The sequence below is a fragment of the Heterodontus francisci genome, chromosome 12 (genome assembly GCF_036365525.1).
Source record: "Heterodontus francisci isolate sHetFra1 chromosome 12, sHetFra1.hap1, whole genome shotgun sequence".
Classification (NCBI taxonomy): Eukaryota; Metazoa; Chordata; class Chondrichthyes; order Heterodontiformes; family Heterodontidae; genus Heterodontus; species Heterodontus francisci.
Genome location: NC_090382.1, coordinates 105474861 through 105489803, shown reverse-complemented (window position 1 = coordinate 105489803; position 14943 = coordinate 105474861). Strand labels below are relative to the sequence as shown.

The 14943-nt window shown below is 44.1% G+C and overlaps 1 protein-coding gene across 2 annotated transcripts in view; it reads right to left on the bottom strand.

Annotated features, from left to right (window-relative positions):
• The window catches only part of LOC137376045 (TBC1 domain family member 9B-like), a 61567-nt gene extending 46978 nt beyond the window's left edge, over nucleotides 1-14589 (bottom strand). For both annotated transcript variants that reach the window (XM_068044021.1, XM_068044022.1), the window contains exons 1-5: nucleotides 14364-14589; nucleotides 6336-6446; nucleotides 4843-4961; nucleotides 2639-2867; nucleotides 842-1100 (exon numbers count right to left, since the gene is read on the bottom strand). In XM_068044021.1, coding sequence (XP_067900122.1) covers nucleotides 842-1100; nucleotides 2639-2867; nucleotides 4843-4961; nucleotides 6336-6446; nucleotides 14364-14481 — 836 coding nt within the window. In that variant the 5' untranslated portion in view covers nucleotides 14482-14589. The remainder of the gene's footprint in view (nucleotides 1-841; nucleotides 1101-2638; nucleotides 2868-4842; nucleotides 4962-6335; nucleotides 6447-14363) is intronic.
• Between the last annotated feature and the right edge of the window lie 354 nt (nucleotides 14590-14943).

Sequence of the window (14943 nt, the reverse complement as noted above, 5' to 3'; positions counted from 1 at the left end):
TGAAGGGTCAGAGGGATTTTCATAGAGAAAGAATGAAATAGTGACTAAAAGAATTGGAAATGAATAGAGATGAGATCTAAGAGCCAGTGAAAATACTTGGCGTATGTATCATACTGTCACATTACTAGAAACATGCAGAAGCACTTCAAATGCTTGGGGCGGCACAGTGGAGCAGTGGTTAGCACCGCAGCCTCACAGCTCCAGCGACCCGGGTTCGATTCCGGATACTGCCTGTGTGGAGTTTGCAAGTTCTCCCTGTGTTTGCGTGGGTTTCCTCCGGGTGCTCCGGTTTCCTCCCACATGCCAAAGACTTGCAGGTTGATAGGTTAATTGGCCATTAGAAATTGCCACTAGTGTAGGTAGGTGGTAGGGAAATGTAGGGACAGGTGGGGATGTTTGGTAAGAATATGGAATTAGTGTAGGATTAGTATAAATGGGTGGTTGATGGTCGACACAGACTCGGTGGGCCGAAGGGCCTGTTTCAGTGCTATATCTCTTAAAAAAAAAATGCAAGGGATTATTTTAGAGGGCAGTTACTGCTGTCATTTAGGCAAATGTGCCAACCATTTTACAGACAGCAAGATCCCACAAACAGCAATGAGAGGAATGATCAGTTCAGCTGTTTTTTTGGTGTTGTTGGTTGAAGGAGGAACCGGGCTGATGTGCTGTTAACCTCAGAGCTGTTGATCTCAGCTCAGAATGAGACTAAAACACCCACTCCATTACCGCCAGAGAGGTGAGAAACATCATCTGTTCTGTCATTGACACCCAGCTGAAGGCTGGCTGTGGTCGCGAAACCACATCAAGAACATAAAAAAAAAACAGTGGAACCACAACAAACCGTTTAAGCGCAGAGACATTTTTGAGTGACTTCTTGAGCTTGGGCAGACACTTGTCTTCAGAGAAGCCCTCGTTGTCCAGCAGTTGCCGCATGGCTATGTTGGCCAGTTGCTCCATTAGCTTGAAGGTCTCGTTGATGTTGAGGAACATGGAGAGGTAGTGCTCCTGGTCTCTGGTGCTCACCTTGATGCATTCGGGGAAGAGAAGGGTGGCATTCTTTTCCAGCTGGGTCACATCAACCCATTGAATCACCAGCTTCACTGGAACAAGAGGAAAAGACTCATTCATCCTCCATTAGTCAGTTGATACCTCACCCAACTCGCAATCTGCGCCACTGTACAACCTTGCAAAGATGTAACCAACGAGGTGGGACCAGTGTCTGCCATGTGCAATATTGACGCTCAAATGTAAAAACAAAATACTGGATGGAAACATCCAATGTTTTGTTTAAACACAGACTCCATTATTCTAAAAAGAAGACTTGCATTCATATAGCGCCTTTCCTGACCACCAGACGTTTCAAAGTTCTTTGCAGCCAATTAAGTACTTTTGAAGTGTAGTCACTGTTATAATGTAATGCTCTCTTAACTGGAACTCTCATCTTGCACCTTCCATACACTTGAGCTCATCCAAAATTCTGCTGCCCATATCCTAACTTGCATCAAGTCCCATCTCCCCTGTGCTCACTGGCCTACACTAGTTTCCGGTCCAGTAACACTTCAATTTTAAAATTCTCATCCTTGTATTCAAATTGTTCCATGTCCTCACCCCTCCCTATCTCTGAATGCCTCCAGCCTTAAATCCTCCAGGTCTCTGCACGCCTCCAATTCTGGCCTCTTGAGCATCCCCAATTATAATCTAAAAGCAAAATACTGCGGATGCTGGAAATCTGAAATAAAAACAAGAAATGCTGGAAATACTCAGCAGGTCTGGCAGCATCTGTGGAGAGAGAAGCAGAGTTAACGTTTCAGGTCAGTGACCCTTCATCAGAACTAGCAGATATTAGAAATGTGAAAGGTTTTAAGCAAGTAAAGCGGGGGTGGGGCAAGAAATAACAAAGGAGAATCGCTCACCATTGTCTACCGTGCCTTCAAAAGCCTGGGCCCTAAGCCCTGGAATTCTCTTCCTATACCTCTCCGCCTCTCTTGCCTCCTTTAAGATGTTGCTGAGAACTGACCTCTTTGACCAAGCTTTTGGTCACCTGTCCTAATGTCTCCTTTTTTGGTTCTGTATCAATTTATGTCAGACTATCAATCCTGTGAAGCTGCTTAGGACACTTACCACATTAAAGGTGCTATATAAATGCAATCGTTGAAACGCAATAAATCAGGACACATCGATGAAATAAAACATCTGTAAATTCGATAATTAGTTTAACATGTTAATGGATTCAAGAACATAAAAGAATAAGAGCAGGAATAGGCCCCTCGAGCCTACTCTGCCATTCAATATCATGGCTACACCTTCCCACACTATCCCCATTGATTTATTACTGACTATCTATTTAAGGCCCCCAGTTTTGGTCTCCCACAAGTGGAAAAGTATAACCTTTCAGTTCTAGTACCATTCTAGTAAATCCTTCTTGCACCACCTCCAGTGACTCTATCAGTTTTAGAACATGGAGACCAGAAATGCTCACAGTAGCTCCAAGTGTGGTCTAACCAATAAGAGTTCAACGTAACTTCGCTACTTTTCAATTCTATCCCTCTAGAAATTAACCCCAGTGCTTGGTTTTATAACTTTGTTAACCTGTGTCACCCAGTCATCCTGAGTGAGTGAAGTTCACCAGATTTCTCACCTTCCTTTCCCAGTAGAAAGGAGTAGAAGCAGAGGTGATTTACGCTGAGATAAACCCATCCTTGGCGAGGGACTCGGCCCTTCCAGTAACTGCATGAGTAGTAATTAACCAACTTCTCTACTTCCGGCATTCCAAACAGCTTCCTCATTTTCAATTCCGCCTCCTTGAACTTTCCGGAATCCTCATCCTCCTTCGCCTCTTTGTTTTTGTTTTCCTCAGCAAGGATACCCTGAAACAGGAAATTCGTTTAGAAGATTGACGGGTAATCTAGTTGTTTAACATGATGAAAGGCTTCGAGAAGGTAGCAGGGTCATTTGAGACCTCAGGGGCGTGGTCATCCCTGCCCTTTTGTCAAACCAGTGAATTTTCGGTGGTGACAGCAGAAGAGCTAAAACCTCGAGGGACTACAGCTGCTTCAGACAGAGGACCCTTTGGGAAGAGGACTTGTGTTTCCTTTAAAGCACACATAAGGGAGGCAAAGGGAAACCACCTCAAGTACTTTTCCCCCAGTTATACTGCTCATTTTTTCACGGAAGTAAAAAAAAAAATGGGAGGCTCTTAGCAGCAACTGACGAAGAAAGCACAGGAACGTGAGGCTTGGAGAAATTAACAGAGGAGATGCCCTTGGGCAGATCATCACAACAAGGGTAGATAGAGAGAAATGTTTTCCTCTAGTTGGTGTTAGGGGGGGGTTGGTGGGGTGGGGGTTGGTGGAGAAAGTGTCCTGAACAAGGGGGCATAACCTTAAAATTAAAGCTAGGCCATTGAGGGGTGATGTCAGGAAGCAGTTCCTTACACAAAGTGTAGTGGAAATCTAGAACTCTCTCCCCCAGAGAGCTGTTGATGCTGAGGATCAGCTAACATTTCAAAAGGAGATTGATATATCTTAGTGGAATTAGGATGTTAAGGGTTATGGACCAAAGTCAATAAACAGAATTAAGATACAGATTAGCCATGATCTAACTGAATGACAGGAAGAGGTTCAAGGGGCAGAATGGCCTCTTCCTGCCCCTACTATCAGCTATCACTCATCCCACTGCTTACCACCACAACTGTGTGACAGGTCCAGGTTTAACTCTCCCACTGAGGAACCCAAGCTCACAATCCGTTTGTGTGAAGACTGAGCAGATCACCCAGCATGTACAGGTCTGTGCAGCAGTCTGTCTCTCAGGGGCCTAGGTGCAATCCCACCCCACACGGGCACGGAGAGCATCCGAACAGAAGGAGACCATTCAGCCCCTCGAGCCTGTTCCAGGATTCAGTTAGGCCATGGCTGATCTGTGCCTCATCCCCATTCACCAGTCTTTGCTCCATATCACTGGATACTGTTACCTAACAAGAGCAACTATAAGGAAGTACCATCTGCGTACATAGAATCATACAGTGCAGGAGGCCACTCGGCTCATCCTGCTTGTGCTGGCTCTATGAAAGAGCTATACAATTTGTCCCACACTCTCCACTCTCACCCCACAGTCCTGCATTTTTTTTTCCTTTTCAAGTATTTATCCAATTCTCTTTCCACAGTTATGACTGAATCTGCCTCCACCATCTTTTCCGATCGCAACAATGAACATTGACCTACAATGGCACCAGTTCCATCAACTCAACCGTGTAATAAAATCCCTCCATGGCCTGGCCTCTCCCCATCTCTGTAACCTCCTCCAACCCTCCGAGATCTCTTCACTTCTCCAATTCTGGCCTCTGATTCTCATCACTCCAGCAATGGAGGCCCTACTTTCAGTTACCTGGGCCCTAAGCTCCAGAATACCATCCCTAAACTCCTCCACTTCTCTACCACTCTCTCCCCCTTTAAGATGCTCCTCAAAACCTACCTCTTCGATTAAGCTTTTGGTTGCCTGTCCTAATAACTCCTTATATGGCCAGATGTCAAATTTTGTTTGATAACACTCATGTGACGTGCCTTGAGAGATTTTTACTACGTTAAAGGAACTATATAAAGGCAAGTTGCTGTTGTTGAGTTCTCTATGTAAACAGGGGACATTCCACACCACCTGGCTGCATCGTTTAAATCGTGTCTGCAGTAGTTCTGGAGTACAAAGAGCTTCATTTCATCAGCTAGTAATTGGATTCCCAAACCACAATGGGCAGTGCATTTCCCCAGTGAGCCACGGGGGGGAGGAGCCAAAATGCTGGTCAGCGACCAAGCTTCACATTACCTGTCCGTTAACTATTTTGTCACTAACCTGGACTTTCCCCTTGACGAAGGTCGTCACGTCCTCTTCATTCTCAAAGACCGACAGCGTCTGTAGGAGATTAAGCTCTAGCCATTCCCAGTGCCCTGTGATTTCCTTCCTGGAGGTACCTAAACCATTGGGCAACATACACAAGGAAACATCCAAATCACTGAAGTGTCACTGAACTGGAATTTCTGCACAGATGCCAAAATTATGGTGCGAGATTCCAGATCAACTCGGAGGAAATTCTACACCATTATACTTACCGCAAATCTTTACAGTCAGCAAGAAATGGGCCATCAAAGCAGACAAAACAAATCGGTTCGAGGGTCAACTGGATGCAGACAGAATCATAGATACAGCACAGGAGTAGGCCATTCGGCCCATTATGCCTGTGCCGACTCTTTGAAAGAACTACCCAATAGTCCCACTCCCCTCTGCTCTTTCCCCATAGCCCTGCAAATTTTATTCAATTCCCTTTTCAAAATTATTATTGAATCTGCTTCCACCACCTTTTCAGGCAACGCATTCCAGATCACAACAACTCACTGTGTAAAAATATTTCTCATCGCGCCTCTGGTTCTTTTGCCAATTGTCTTAAATCTGTGTCCCCTTGGTAACCGACTGGAAACAGTTTCTCACTTCTCACACCACCAAAATATCTCACAATTTTGAACACCTCAATGTGGTGCAGTTACTCAGCACCGACTATACTAAAAAGCTGAGCAGCACCTTGTTAAACTCTAAACTACAAAGTATCTGACAGTTTAAACTTTCACCTCTGCTGTGGTACGACAACCAATCCCCAATCTTTATAGCTGCAATTCATTTTCTGACTACACCACCTGCGCTAAATCTATTTCACTGATTTTTCTACATCTTTCTTCTGTGCATTACAAGTGCTGTAAACAGAAGGGAGATATTTCCTTAAGAACAGGAGTAAGCCATTCAGCCCATCAAGCCTGCTCCATCACTCATGGCTGACGTGTATCTTAACGCCACCTACCCGGATTTGCTCCATATTCCTCGACACCCTTTACCCAAACTAAAATCTCAGCTTTGAGATTTTCCACTGACGTCTTCCCCCAACAGTATTTTGAGGGAGAGAGTTCCAGGTTTCCACCAGTGTGAGTTTGAAGAAGTGCTTCCCAACATCACCGTTGAACAGCCTAGCTCTAATTTTAAGACTACATCCCCTTGTTCTGGATTCCTCCCATCAGAGGAAATAGCTTCTATCTACCGCATCAACTCCTTTAATCATCTTAAACACTGCAATTAGATCACTCCTTAATCTTCTATACTCAAGGGAATAAAAGCTAAGTTCAGCATGGCCAAATCACATTGTGCCAATGCGTGGCTGGTGGGAACTGCATAAAATCTCCTTTAGCTTTCAGAAAACGCACTTGCCCAGTCTATAAAGTCATGGGATCCTTCTTTTCTTTATTTTAGCCACTGCGTTACACCTGGTCTGGAGAGGATCTCCTTTCACACTAAGTGCTTACCACATGCAATATTCCAGTACACCTGGGAATCCTGCGTCTGATGGAGGATCCGATAGGGAGCAACTCGTGCACTTGAGTCTAGCACAACATCCAGGGTCCCCACCAGCAGCCCTGCCATAGAGAAAAATCAGGGGTAAATAATCCAAGAGAAAAGAGCAGAGGTAACAGTTTTAAACAAACAATATCACCAACAGGATCTGCAATAGTTCTGGATATCAAACACAGTGGTCGTGTAACATAACCAATCAGAAATAATAAATGCCAGCTTTGCCAGCAACACCCATAATCCTCGAATGTTTTGAGCCCACAATCTAAGGTAACGCCCCCAGTGCAGTGCCGAGGGAGCGCCGCGCCCTCGGAGGGCCAGTACTGAGGGAGCGCCGCACCGTAGAAAGTACTGTCTTCCCAATGAGACATTAAACCAAGGCTCCTTCTCCCCAGTCGGGTGGATGTAAAAAATCCCACGGCACTATTTTTAAGAAGAGCAGTGACGTTCTCCCAGTCTGCTGGGCCAATATTTATCTCTCAACTAACATCACTTAAAAAATAAGTTCTCTCATTTAGCTCTTTACTGTTTATGGCATTTTGCTGTGTGCAAATTAGCTGACTCATTTCCCCACAACAGTGACTACATTTCAAAACTACTTCGTGGCTGTAAAGCTCTTTGGGATGTTCGGAGGTCTTGACAGGTGCAACGGAAATCACAGAATTACAGAACAGTGCAGCACAGGAGGAGGCCATTCAGCCCATTGAGTCTGCATCAGCTCTTTCATAGAACAACCCAATTAGTCCCACTCCTTCCCCATGGCCGTGCAATTTTTCCTTCTTCAAATATTAATCCAATATCCTTTTTGAAGGCTGTTATTCAAAGCATCCACCATCCTATCCTAACCACTTGTTGCGTAAAAAAAGATTTTCCTCAAGTCACCTCTGGTTCTTCTGCCAATCACCTGAGATCTGTGACCCCTGGTTATCAATCGTTGAGCCACTGGAAACAGTTTCTCACTGTTTACTCTATCTAAACCCTTCATCATTTTGAACACCTCGATCAAATCTCCTTTTAACCTTCTCTGCTCTAATGAGAACAATCCCAGCTTCTCCAGTCTCTCCACATAAATGTAATACCTCATCCCTGGAACCATTCTAGTAAATCTCTTCTGCACCCTGTCCTTCATGTCTTTCTCTTTGTCGATTCCAGGTCTCCATCAATCAACATACCCAATATAATATAGAACTGAGTCACAGATCTCCTGACTGTTGTTGACACAGAATGATTCCTCTGTGTGTGTTTCCATAACAACATTGCAAAAGTAATTCATTGTGTGAAGCCCTTCAGGGGGGAGGAATGGCACTACATAATGCAAGTGCAGTCTTCATTTTGGTTTAGTTTGTTTTGTTAAGAATCACTGAAAACACAACTAAAAGAGCAGAGGTTCAAAACAGGCAAAATTCCTCATTTCTCAGGCTAATCGCTGCATCACCTCTGTACACCAATACTAGGGAGACTTTGAATCCAGGGTGGTCCCCTACGGTAGCCACATTCTGTTGGGAAAGAGTGAACAGGCTGCAGCTCTTTTCTCTAGAAAAGAGAAGGCTGAGGAATAATTTGATCGAGAACTTTATCAAAGAGTTTGATAGGGTAGACATAGAGAAGATGTTTCCACTGAAAGGGGAGACCAGAACCAGGGGCCATAAATATAAGATAGTCACTATTAAATCCATTAGGGAATTCAGGAGAAACTTCTTTATGCAGAGAGTGGGAAGATTTGGAACTCACTACCACAATCAGTACGTGAAGTGAATAGCATAGATATATTTAGGGGCAGCTAGATTAGCTAGAGAATGTGGCAAAATAGCATGATGGAGGGCACAGGGTGGGACTTCAGTACCCTGGACCAGTGGAAAAAGGGGACAAGTTTGGAATCTAGTTACTTTAGAAGAAACAACATGGAGAAGCAGTATAACCTAAATAGTGCTATTTTCAAGGGAGGTTCAAACACACAGAGAACTCTGCTTCTCGCTCCACAGCTGCCAGACCTGCTGAGTATTTCCAGCATTTCTTGTTTTTATTTCAGATTTCCAGCATCCGCAGTATTTTGCTTTTATCAAAGACAGAGGGACCCGGCGTGCATATTCACAAACCCTTGAAGGCGACGGGGCAAGTTGATGAGACGGTTAACAAATTTTATAGGGATACTTGGCTTTGTAAATAGAAGCATAGAGTACAAAAGCAAGAAAGTCATGCAAAACCTTTACAAATCACTAGGTTGGCCTCAGCTATTATCTACAATTCTGGGGACCAGACTTTAGGAAGGATGTCGAGGCCTTGGAGAGGATGCAGAGGAGATTTACCAGGATATCAGGGTTGAGGGACAAGGACCTGTAAAAACTAATAACAATGATATCCTCAATGAGAGTAAGGAAATGATGGACATGCTGAATCATTACTTTGTGCCAGTATTTACAGTAGAGGAAGAGATCAACATACCAAACATTCCAAGAAAACTGAAACAGGGACAGGGACTCACCAAAATTAACATAAGCAAAATAACAGCAATGAAAAAACTAATGGCGCTAAAGAATGATAAACTCCCAGAACCAGATGGTTTTCACCCCAGGGTTTTAAAGGAAGTAGATGAGAGCATTGCAGATGCCTGACCTATAACCTTCCAAAGTTCGTTCAATTTGGAAATTGTTCGTTTACACTGGAAAATGACACATGTCACTCCGTTATTTAAGAAAGGTGAGAGAGGTAAACCATGGAATTATAGACCAGTTAGCCTAACATCTGTTGTCAGAAAATTACTAGAGTCTATAATTAAGGATAGAGCGACTGAACACCTTGAAAATGTTCAGTTGATTGGGGAGAGCTGCCATGGATCTATGGAGGGTTAGGATTGTTGCTGACAAATCTGATTGGATTTTTTTTTGGGGCAGTGACTAGGCTGGTGGATGGGGGAGTGTCTATGGAGGTTATTTTTATGGACTTCCAGGAGGCATCTGATGGGGTCCCTCTGTGGAGACTGTTGGCTGGAGTTGAAGCTCATGGAATTGAAGGCAAATTATTGATCTGGATAGGAATCTGGCTGCATGGCAGAAGACAGAGAATGGGGATAATGGTCAGGTGATCAAATTGGCAGAATGCAACTTGTGGTATCCCACAAGGATGTGTGTTGGGGCCTCAGATGATGGGATAGAAAGTCATATATCTATATTTGCCAATGACACAAAGATAGGCAGCACTGTAATCAATGTAGATGAAAGAATAAAATTAGAAAGCGATATTGATAGATTAAGTGAATTGATAAAATTGTAACTAATGGATATCAATGTGAAATCATTCACTTTGGACCTAAAAGAATAGAATACGCACTCAGTGATCAATAGCCCGGGGGTTATTACTGACCAGAAACTTAAACGGACCAGCTATATAAATACTGTGGCTATAAGAGCAGGTCAGAGGCTGGGAATTCTGCAGTGAGTAACTCATCTCTTGACTCCCCAAAGCCTTTCTACAATCTGCAAGGCGTAAGTCAGAAATGTGATGGAATACTCTCCACTTGCCTAGATGGGTGCAGCTCCAACAGCACTCAAGAAGCTCAATACCATCCAGGACAAAGCTTGATTGGCAGCCCATCCACCACCTTAAATATTCACTCCCTCCACCACTGCCGTACCATCCACAATAAGCATTGCAGTCACTTGCCAAGGCTCCTTAGACAGCACCTTCCAAACCAGTGACCTATATCACCTAGAAGAACAAAGACAGCAGATGCATGGGAACACCACCACCTGCAAGTTCCCCTCCAAGTCATGTACCATCCTAACTTGGAAATATATCATCACTCCTTCACTGTCACTGGGTCAAAATCCCGGAACTCCCTTCCTATTAGCACTGTGGGTGCACCTACCCCACATGGACTGAAGTGGTTCAAGAAGACAGCTCACCACCACCTTCTCAAGAGTAATTAGGGATGGGTAATAAATGCTGGCTTTGCCAGCAACAGCTCACATCAATTGAACAAAGAAGAAGAAAAAAAAAATCACAGAATCGTTAGAGTGCAGGAGGCCATTCGGCCCATTGTGTCTGCACAGGCTCTCCAAAAGAATAATTTATCTAGTGCCATTCCCCTGCCTTCACCCACATTCTTCCTTTTCATATAACAGTTTAATTCCATTTTGAATGCTTCAATTGAACCTTTCATCATCCAGGGAGCCCTGTTTTTAGTTCCCCTACCTTTCACCCTTGTTGGAATGTACGTAGCCTGTACCTGAGTTACTGAGGCCACTGTGCCTATGCCCATGATAACTCCATGTACACTCCCTCCACTCCATAATACATGTGAAACATCCCTACTTTTCATTGTAAATTCATTCATGCGATGGGGGCATCACTTCTGGAACAAAACAACATGGCAAACAACTTGCTGTAAGAATCCACAGGCAGAGGCATTAGTATACTGAATAACACCCGATTTTGAGAAAGGGCCTCGCAGCAAGAACACCTCGCTTTTCAGATTGTTGAAAGTAGAAAACAAATTGTCAGCATTTCTTTTTTTTTAAATATAAAAATTTCAACCTTCCAGTATTTCCAACTATTTCTATTGAACTCATTTTCATCATTCCCGCATTCCCCCACCCACTCATTCCCGCTCTATCCTCCCCGTTTTCCCATCACCAACCCAACAGCCCTCCCCCAGCACCACCCTGCCACTCCTACTCATAATCCTCTCTTTCACTGGCTATGTTAATAATCAGCATTTGATGAGAAACTTCATTATCCATGGGGCTGACTCATGGGCAGTTGTTTCACTGCAGTCTGAGTCATGGGCTAATTTTCACGTGTTCTCTACAACCAGGTTCTTAACCATCAGCCAACAGTGCATTCTGGCTATTCTACTCTGTGGGGCATCGCTGCCCAGTCCAATCATTTTCTCACCCACTTGCATGCACTAAACAACAGAGACTCCCAAGCGTTTTCCCCGCCCACACTGGGGGGAGGGCCCCAAGTCAACTATAATTACCCCAGTTCTGATCAGCTAAATTCAACAGAAACCCAAATTGGAACCAGACAGCTTTTCCCCACAGTATTACTCAGCTCAGCACTGGCCCCTTGCTCTGACAATGCTATATGCAGCTTACATCACATGATACTGAAGTGACAGGCACCAAGTCACTGACAACATTCTCAGAGGGGAAATAGGAATCAAATAACATTTCACACTTCAACAGGTTAGTGTACAAGAAACACTGCCTAGACTTACAATTATACCATGAACTGCCAGGATGGCAGTCAACTTTAACACTGTCCCAGCAACCCGACGATCTGCTAACCCACTGGCTGGAATGCATGATGACAGTGTGAGAATATTCATTCGCTACTCAGGAGAACAGTACAGTTCTCAAACACCAGAAAAGGAAGCACTTTCACTTCTACAGTGTCTTTTACTGTCGCAGGATGTCCCAAAGCACTTTACAGCCAATTAAGTATTTTTGAAGTGCGGACATGGTTTTAATGTTGGAAATTTGGCAGCCAATTTGCACACAACAAGCTCACAAAGCAACAATGAGATTAATTACCAGATAATCTGTTTTAGTGATGCTGATTTAGACAGTGGATGGGCTAAAAATTGACAAAGAGGAGGTATTAGAAAGACTGGCTGTACTTAAAGTTGATAAGTCGCCAGGACCAGCATCCAAGGATACTGAGGGAAGTTATGGTGGAAATTGCTGAGGCACTGACCATAATCTTCCAATTAGATACAGGAGTGGTGCCAGAGAACTGGAGAATTGCAAATGTTGTACACTTGTTCAAAAAAGGGTGATAAGGATAAACCCAGCAATTACATGCTAGTCAGTTTAACCTCAGTGCCAGGAAAGCTTTTAGAAACAATAATCCAGGTCAAAATTAATAGTCACTTATGGTTTAATTAAGGAAAGCCAGCACGGATTTGTCAAGGGCAAATGGTGTTTAACTAATTTGATTGAATTTTTTGATAAGGTAACAGAGAGGGTTGACAAGGGTAATGCAGTTGATGTGGTGTACATGGACTTCCAAAAGGCTTTTGATAAAGTGTCACATAACAGGCTTGTCAGCAAAGTTGAAGCCCATAGAATAAAAGGGACAGTGACTGCATGGATACGAAGTAGGCTGAGTGACAGGAAACAGAGCAGTGGTGAATGGTTGTTTTTCAGACTGGAGGAAGGTGTACAGTGCGGTTCTTACTGGTTCTCTTGACTTGTATTAATGACCTAGACTCGGTTATGCAGGGTACAATTTGAAAATTTGCAGATGACACAAAACTTGAAAGTATTGTGAACTGTGAGGAGGATAGTGATAAACTTCAAGAGTACATAGACAGGCTGGTGGAATTGACGGACATGTGGCAGATGAAATTTAATGCAGAGAAGTGTGAAGTGATACATTTTGTTTGGAAGAATGAAAGGCAATATAAAAAAAAGCTACAATTCTAAAAGGGAGTGCAAGAGTGAGGGACCTAGGGTTATATCTGCACAAATTGTTGAAGCTGGCAGGGCAGGTTGATAAAGCAATTAATAAGGCAGATGCCATCCTGGGGCATAGAGTACTAAAGTAAGTAAGTTTATGGTGAATCTTTGTAAAACACTGGTTTAGCCTCAACTGGAGTACTGTGTCCAATTCTGGGCATCATACTTAGGAAGGATGTGAAGGCATTGGAGAGAGTGCAGAAAAGATTTATGAGAATGGTTCTGGGGATGAGACATCAGTTATGTGAATACATTGGAGAAGCTGGGACTGTTCTCCTTAGAGAAAAGGTTAGGAGGAGATTTGATAGAGGTGTTCCAAATCAAGAGGGGTCTTGACAGTGTTGATGGGAAGAACCTGTTCCGATTGGTGGTAGAGTCAAAAATCAGAGGACACTGATTTAAGGCGATTGGCAAAAAAAAAGGCAACATGAGGAATTTTTTTTTAAATGCAGCAAGTGGTTAGGATCTGGAATGCACTGTGGTGGGGGCAGATTCTATCGTGGCTTTCAAAAGGGAATTGGATAATTATCTGAAGAGAAATAATTGCAGGGCTTTGGGGAAAAGGCGGGATAGTGGAACTAGCCGAGTTACACTCGCAGAGAGCTGGCACAGACATGACAGTCCAAATGGCCTCCTGTGTCATAACCATTCCATAAATTATTGATTAGGAAATCTCCTCTGTTCTTCTTCAAATAGTGGCCATGGTATCTTCTACCCGAAAAGTCAGATGGAGCCTCAGTTTAATCTCTCAACCAAAGGACGGCACCTCCAACAGTGTAGCGCTCCTTCAATACTGCTCCTCTGACACTGCAGCACTCCCTCAGAACTGGCACTGGGAGCGTCAGCCTGGATTGTGTGTTCAGGTCAAATAAACAGCACAGCACAGTTATCTAAACTGGTCTACGCAAAGAAGTGATGTGTGGGTCCTCACAGGGGGGGGGCCTTGTTCTGTTTAGTTAGTGGGGTGGATAGAATAATTTACATTAATCAGGGCTTTGCAGCTTGTGTTACACAGAACAGAACAAATCAGAGTACCTTTTAAAGTGGAAGTGAGCAGAAAATGGTTTTGGAGAATTGTATACATGTGACACTGGTTCAGATCACACTGAAGGTGGCAGGCTGCTGTCACCCATGAATAAACATTGACTAAATAAATAGAAAAAACCTTTTACAGAAAGAAAATTTTTGATTAAAAATAAGGAACAATGCTAACATTTACACAGGGAGCTGCAATAAAAATGCAAACTCACTCCACCCCACACACACTCGCAAGAACAGATAAAGGGGCCACAGAATTCGCAAGAACTTTCATTCTTTTTAAAATTAACATTTTTAAGAGAAACTCAAACATTTGAGGGATTCTTTTTAAAAAAACATAAAAAGACTCAAGTGTAGCAGAATTGAGCGAACGCCCGCCCACCGCACTGCGCCCATTGGCCGGGGCTGCGGATCCCCGGGCGCTGATTGGCCGGGGGGCGCTGTCAATCAGGCGGAGTGCTACTGTTTGGATACATTCCTCACCCGTCAGTCCGCCGCCGCGACCGTGACCCTTCCGCCGCTGCAGCACGAAGAAAGGATTCGCCCGCTCCGTTACCCACAGCGCATTGGCCAGCAGCACCTCCTCGGGGTTCAGCCACATGGTCCCGGAATACCCCTGAGGGAGGTGGAGACAGGGCCGAGCAAGCCCGAGCCTGGAGTAGCTGCTGCTGCCCGGCCGCCCGTCTCTCTCTCTGGCCGCAGCGAGCAGGGCGGAGACACCACACTGCGCATGACACAAGCCAGCCCTAAGGGGGTCCTAAACCCTCCCCTCATTTCATCACTCAGTTTCTTGCACCACTTCATGAGAGGGAGTTCAAAGTTTAAAAAAAAGTCTTAAAAAGGTTTTAGCCCCTGTAATTTTGTTTTATTCTTCCATGGGATGTGGGCGTTGCTGTCAAGGCCAGCATTTATTGCCCATCCCTGATTGCTGTTGACAATTGAGTGGCTTGCTGGGCCATGACAGAGGGCAGTTAAGAGTCAACCACATTCCTGTGGGTCTGGAGTCATATCTAGGCCAGACCAGATAAAGACAGCAGATTTCCTTAGATGTTTTTTTTTTACT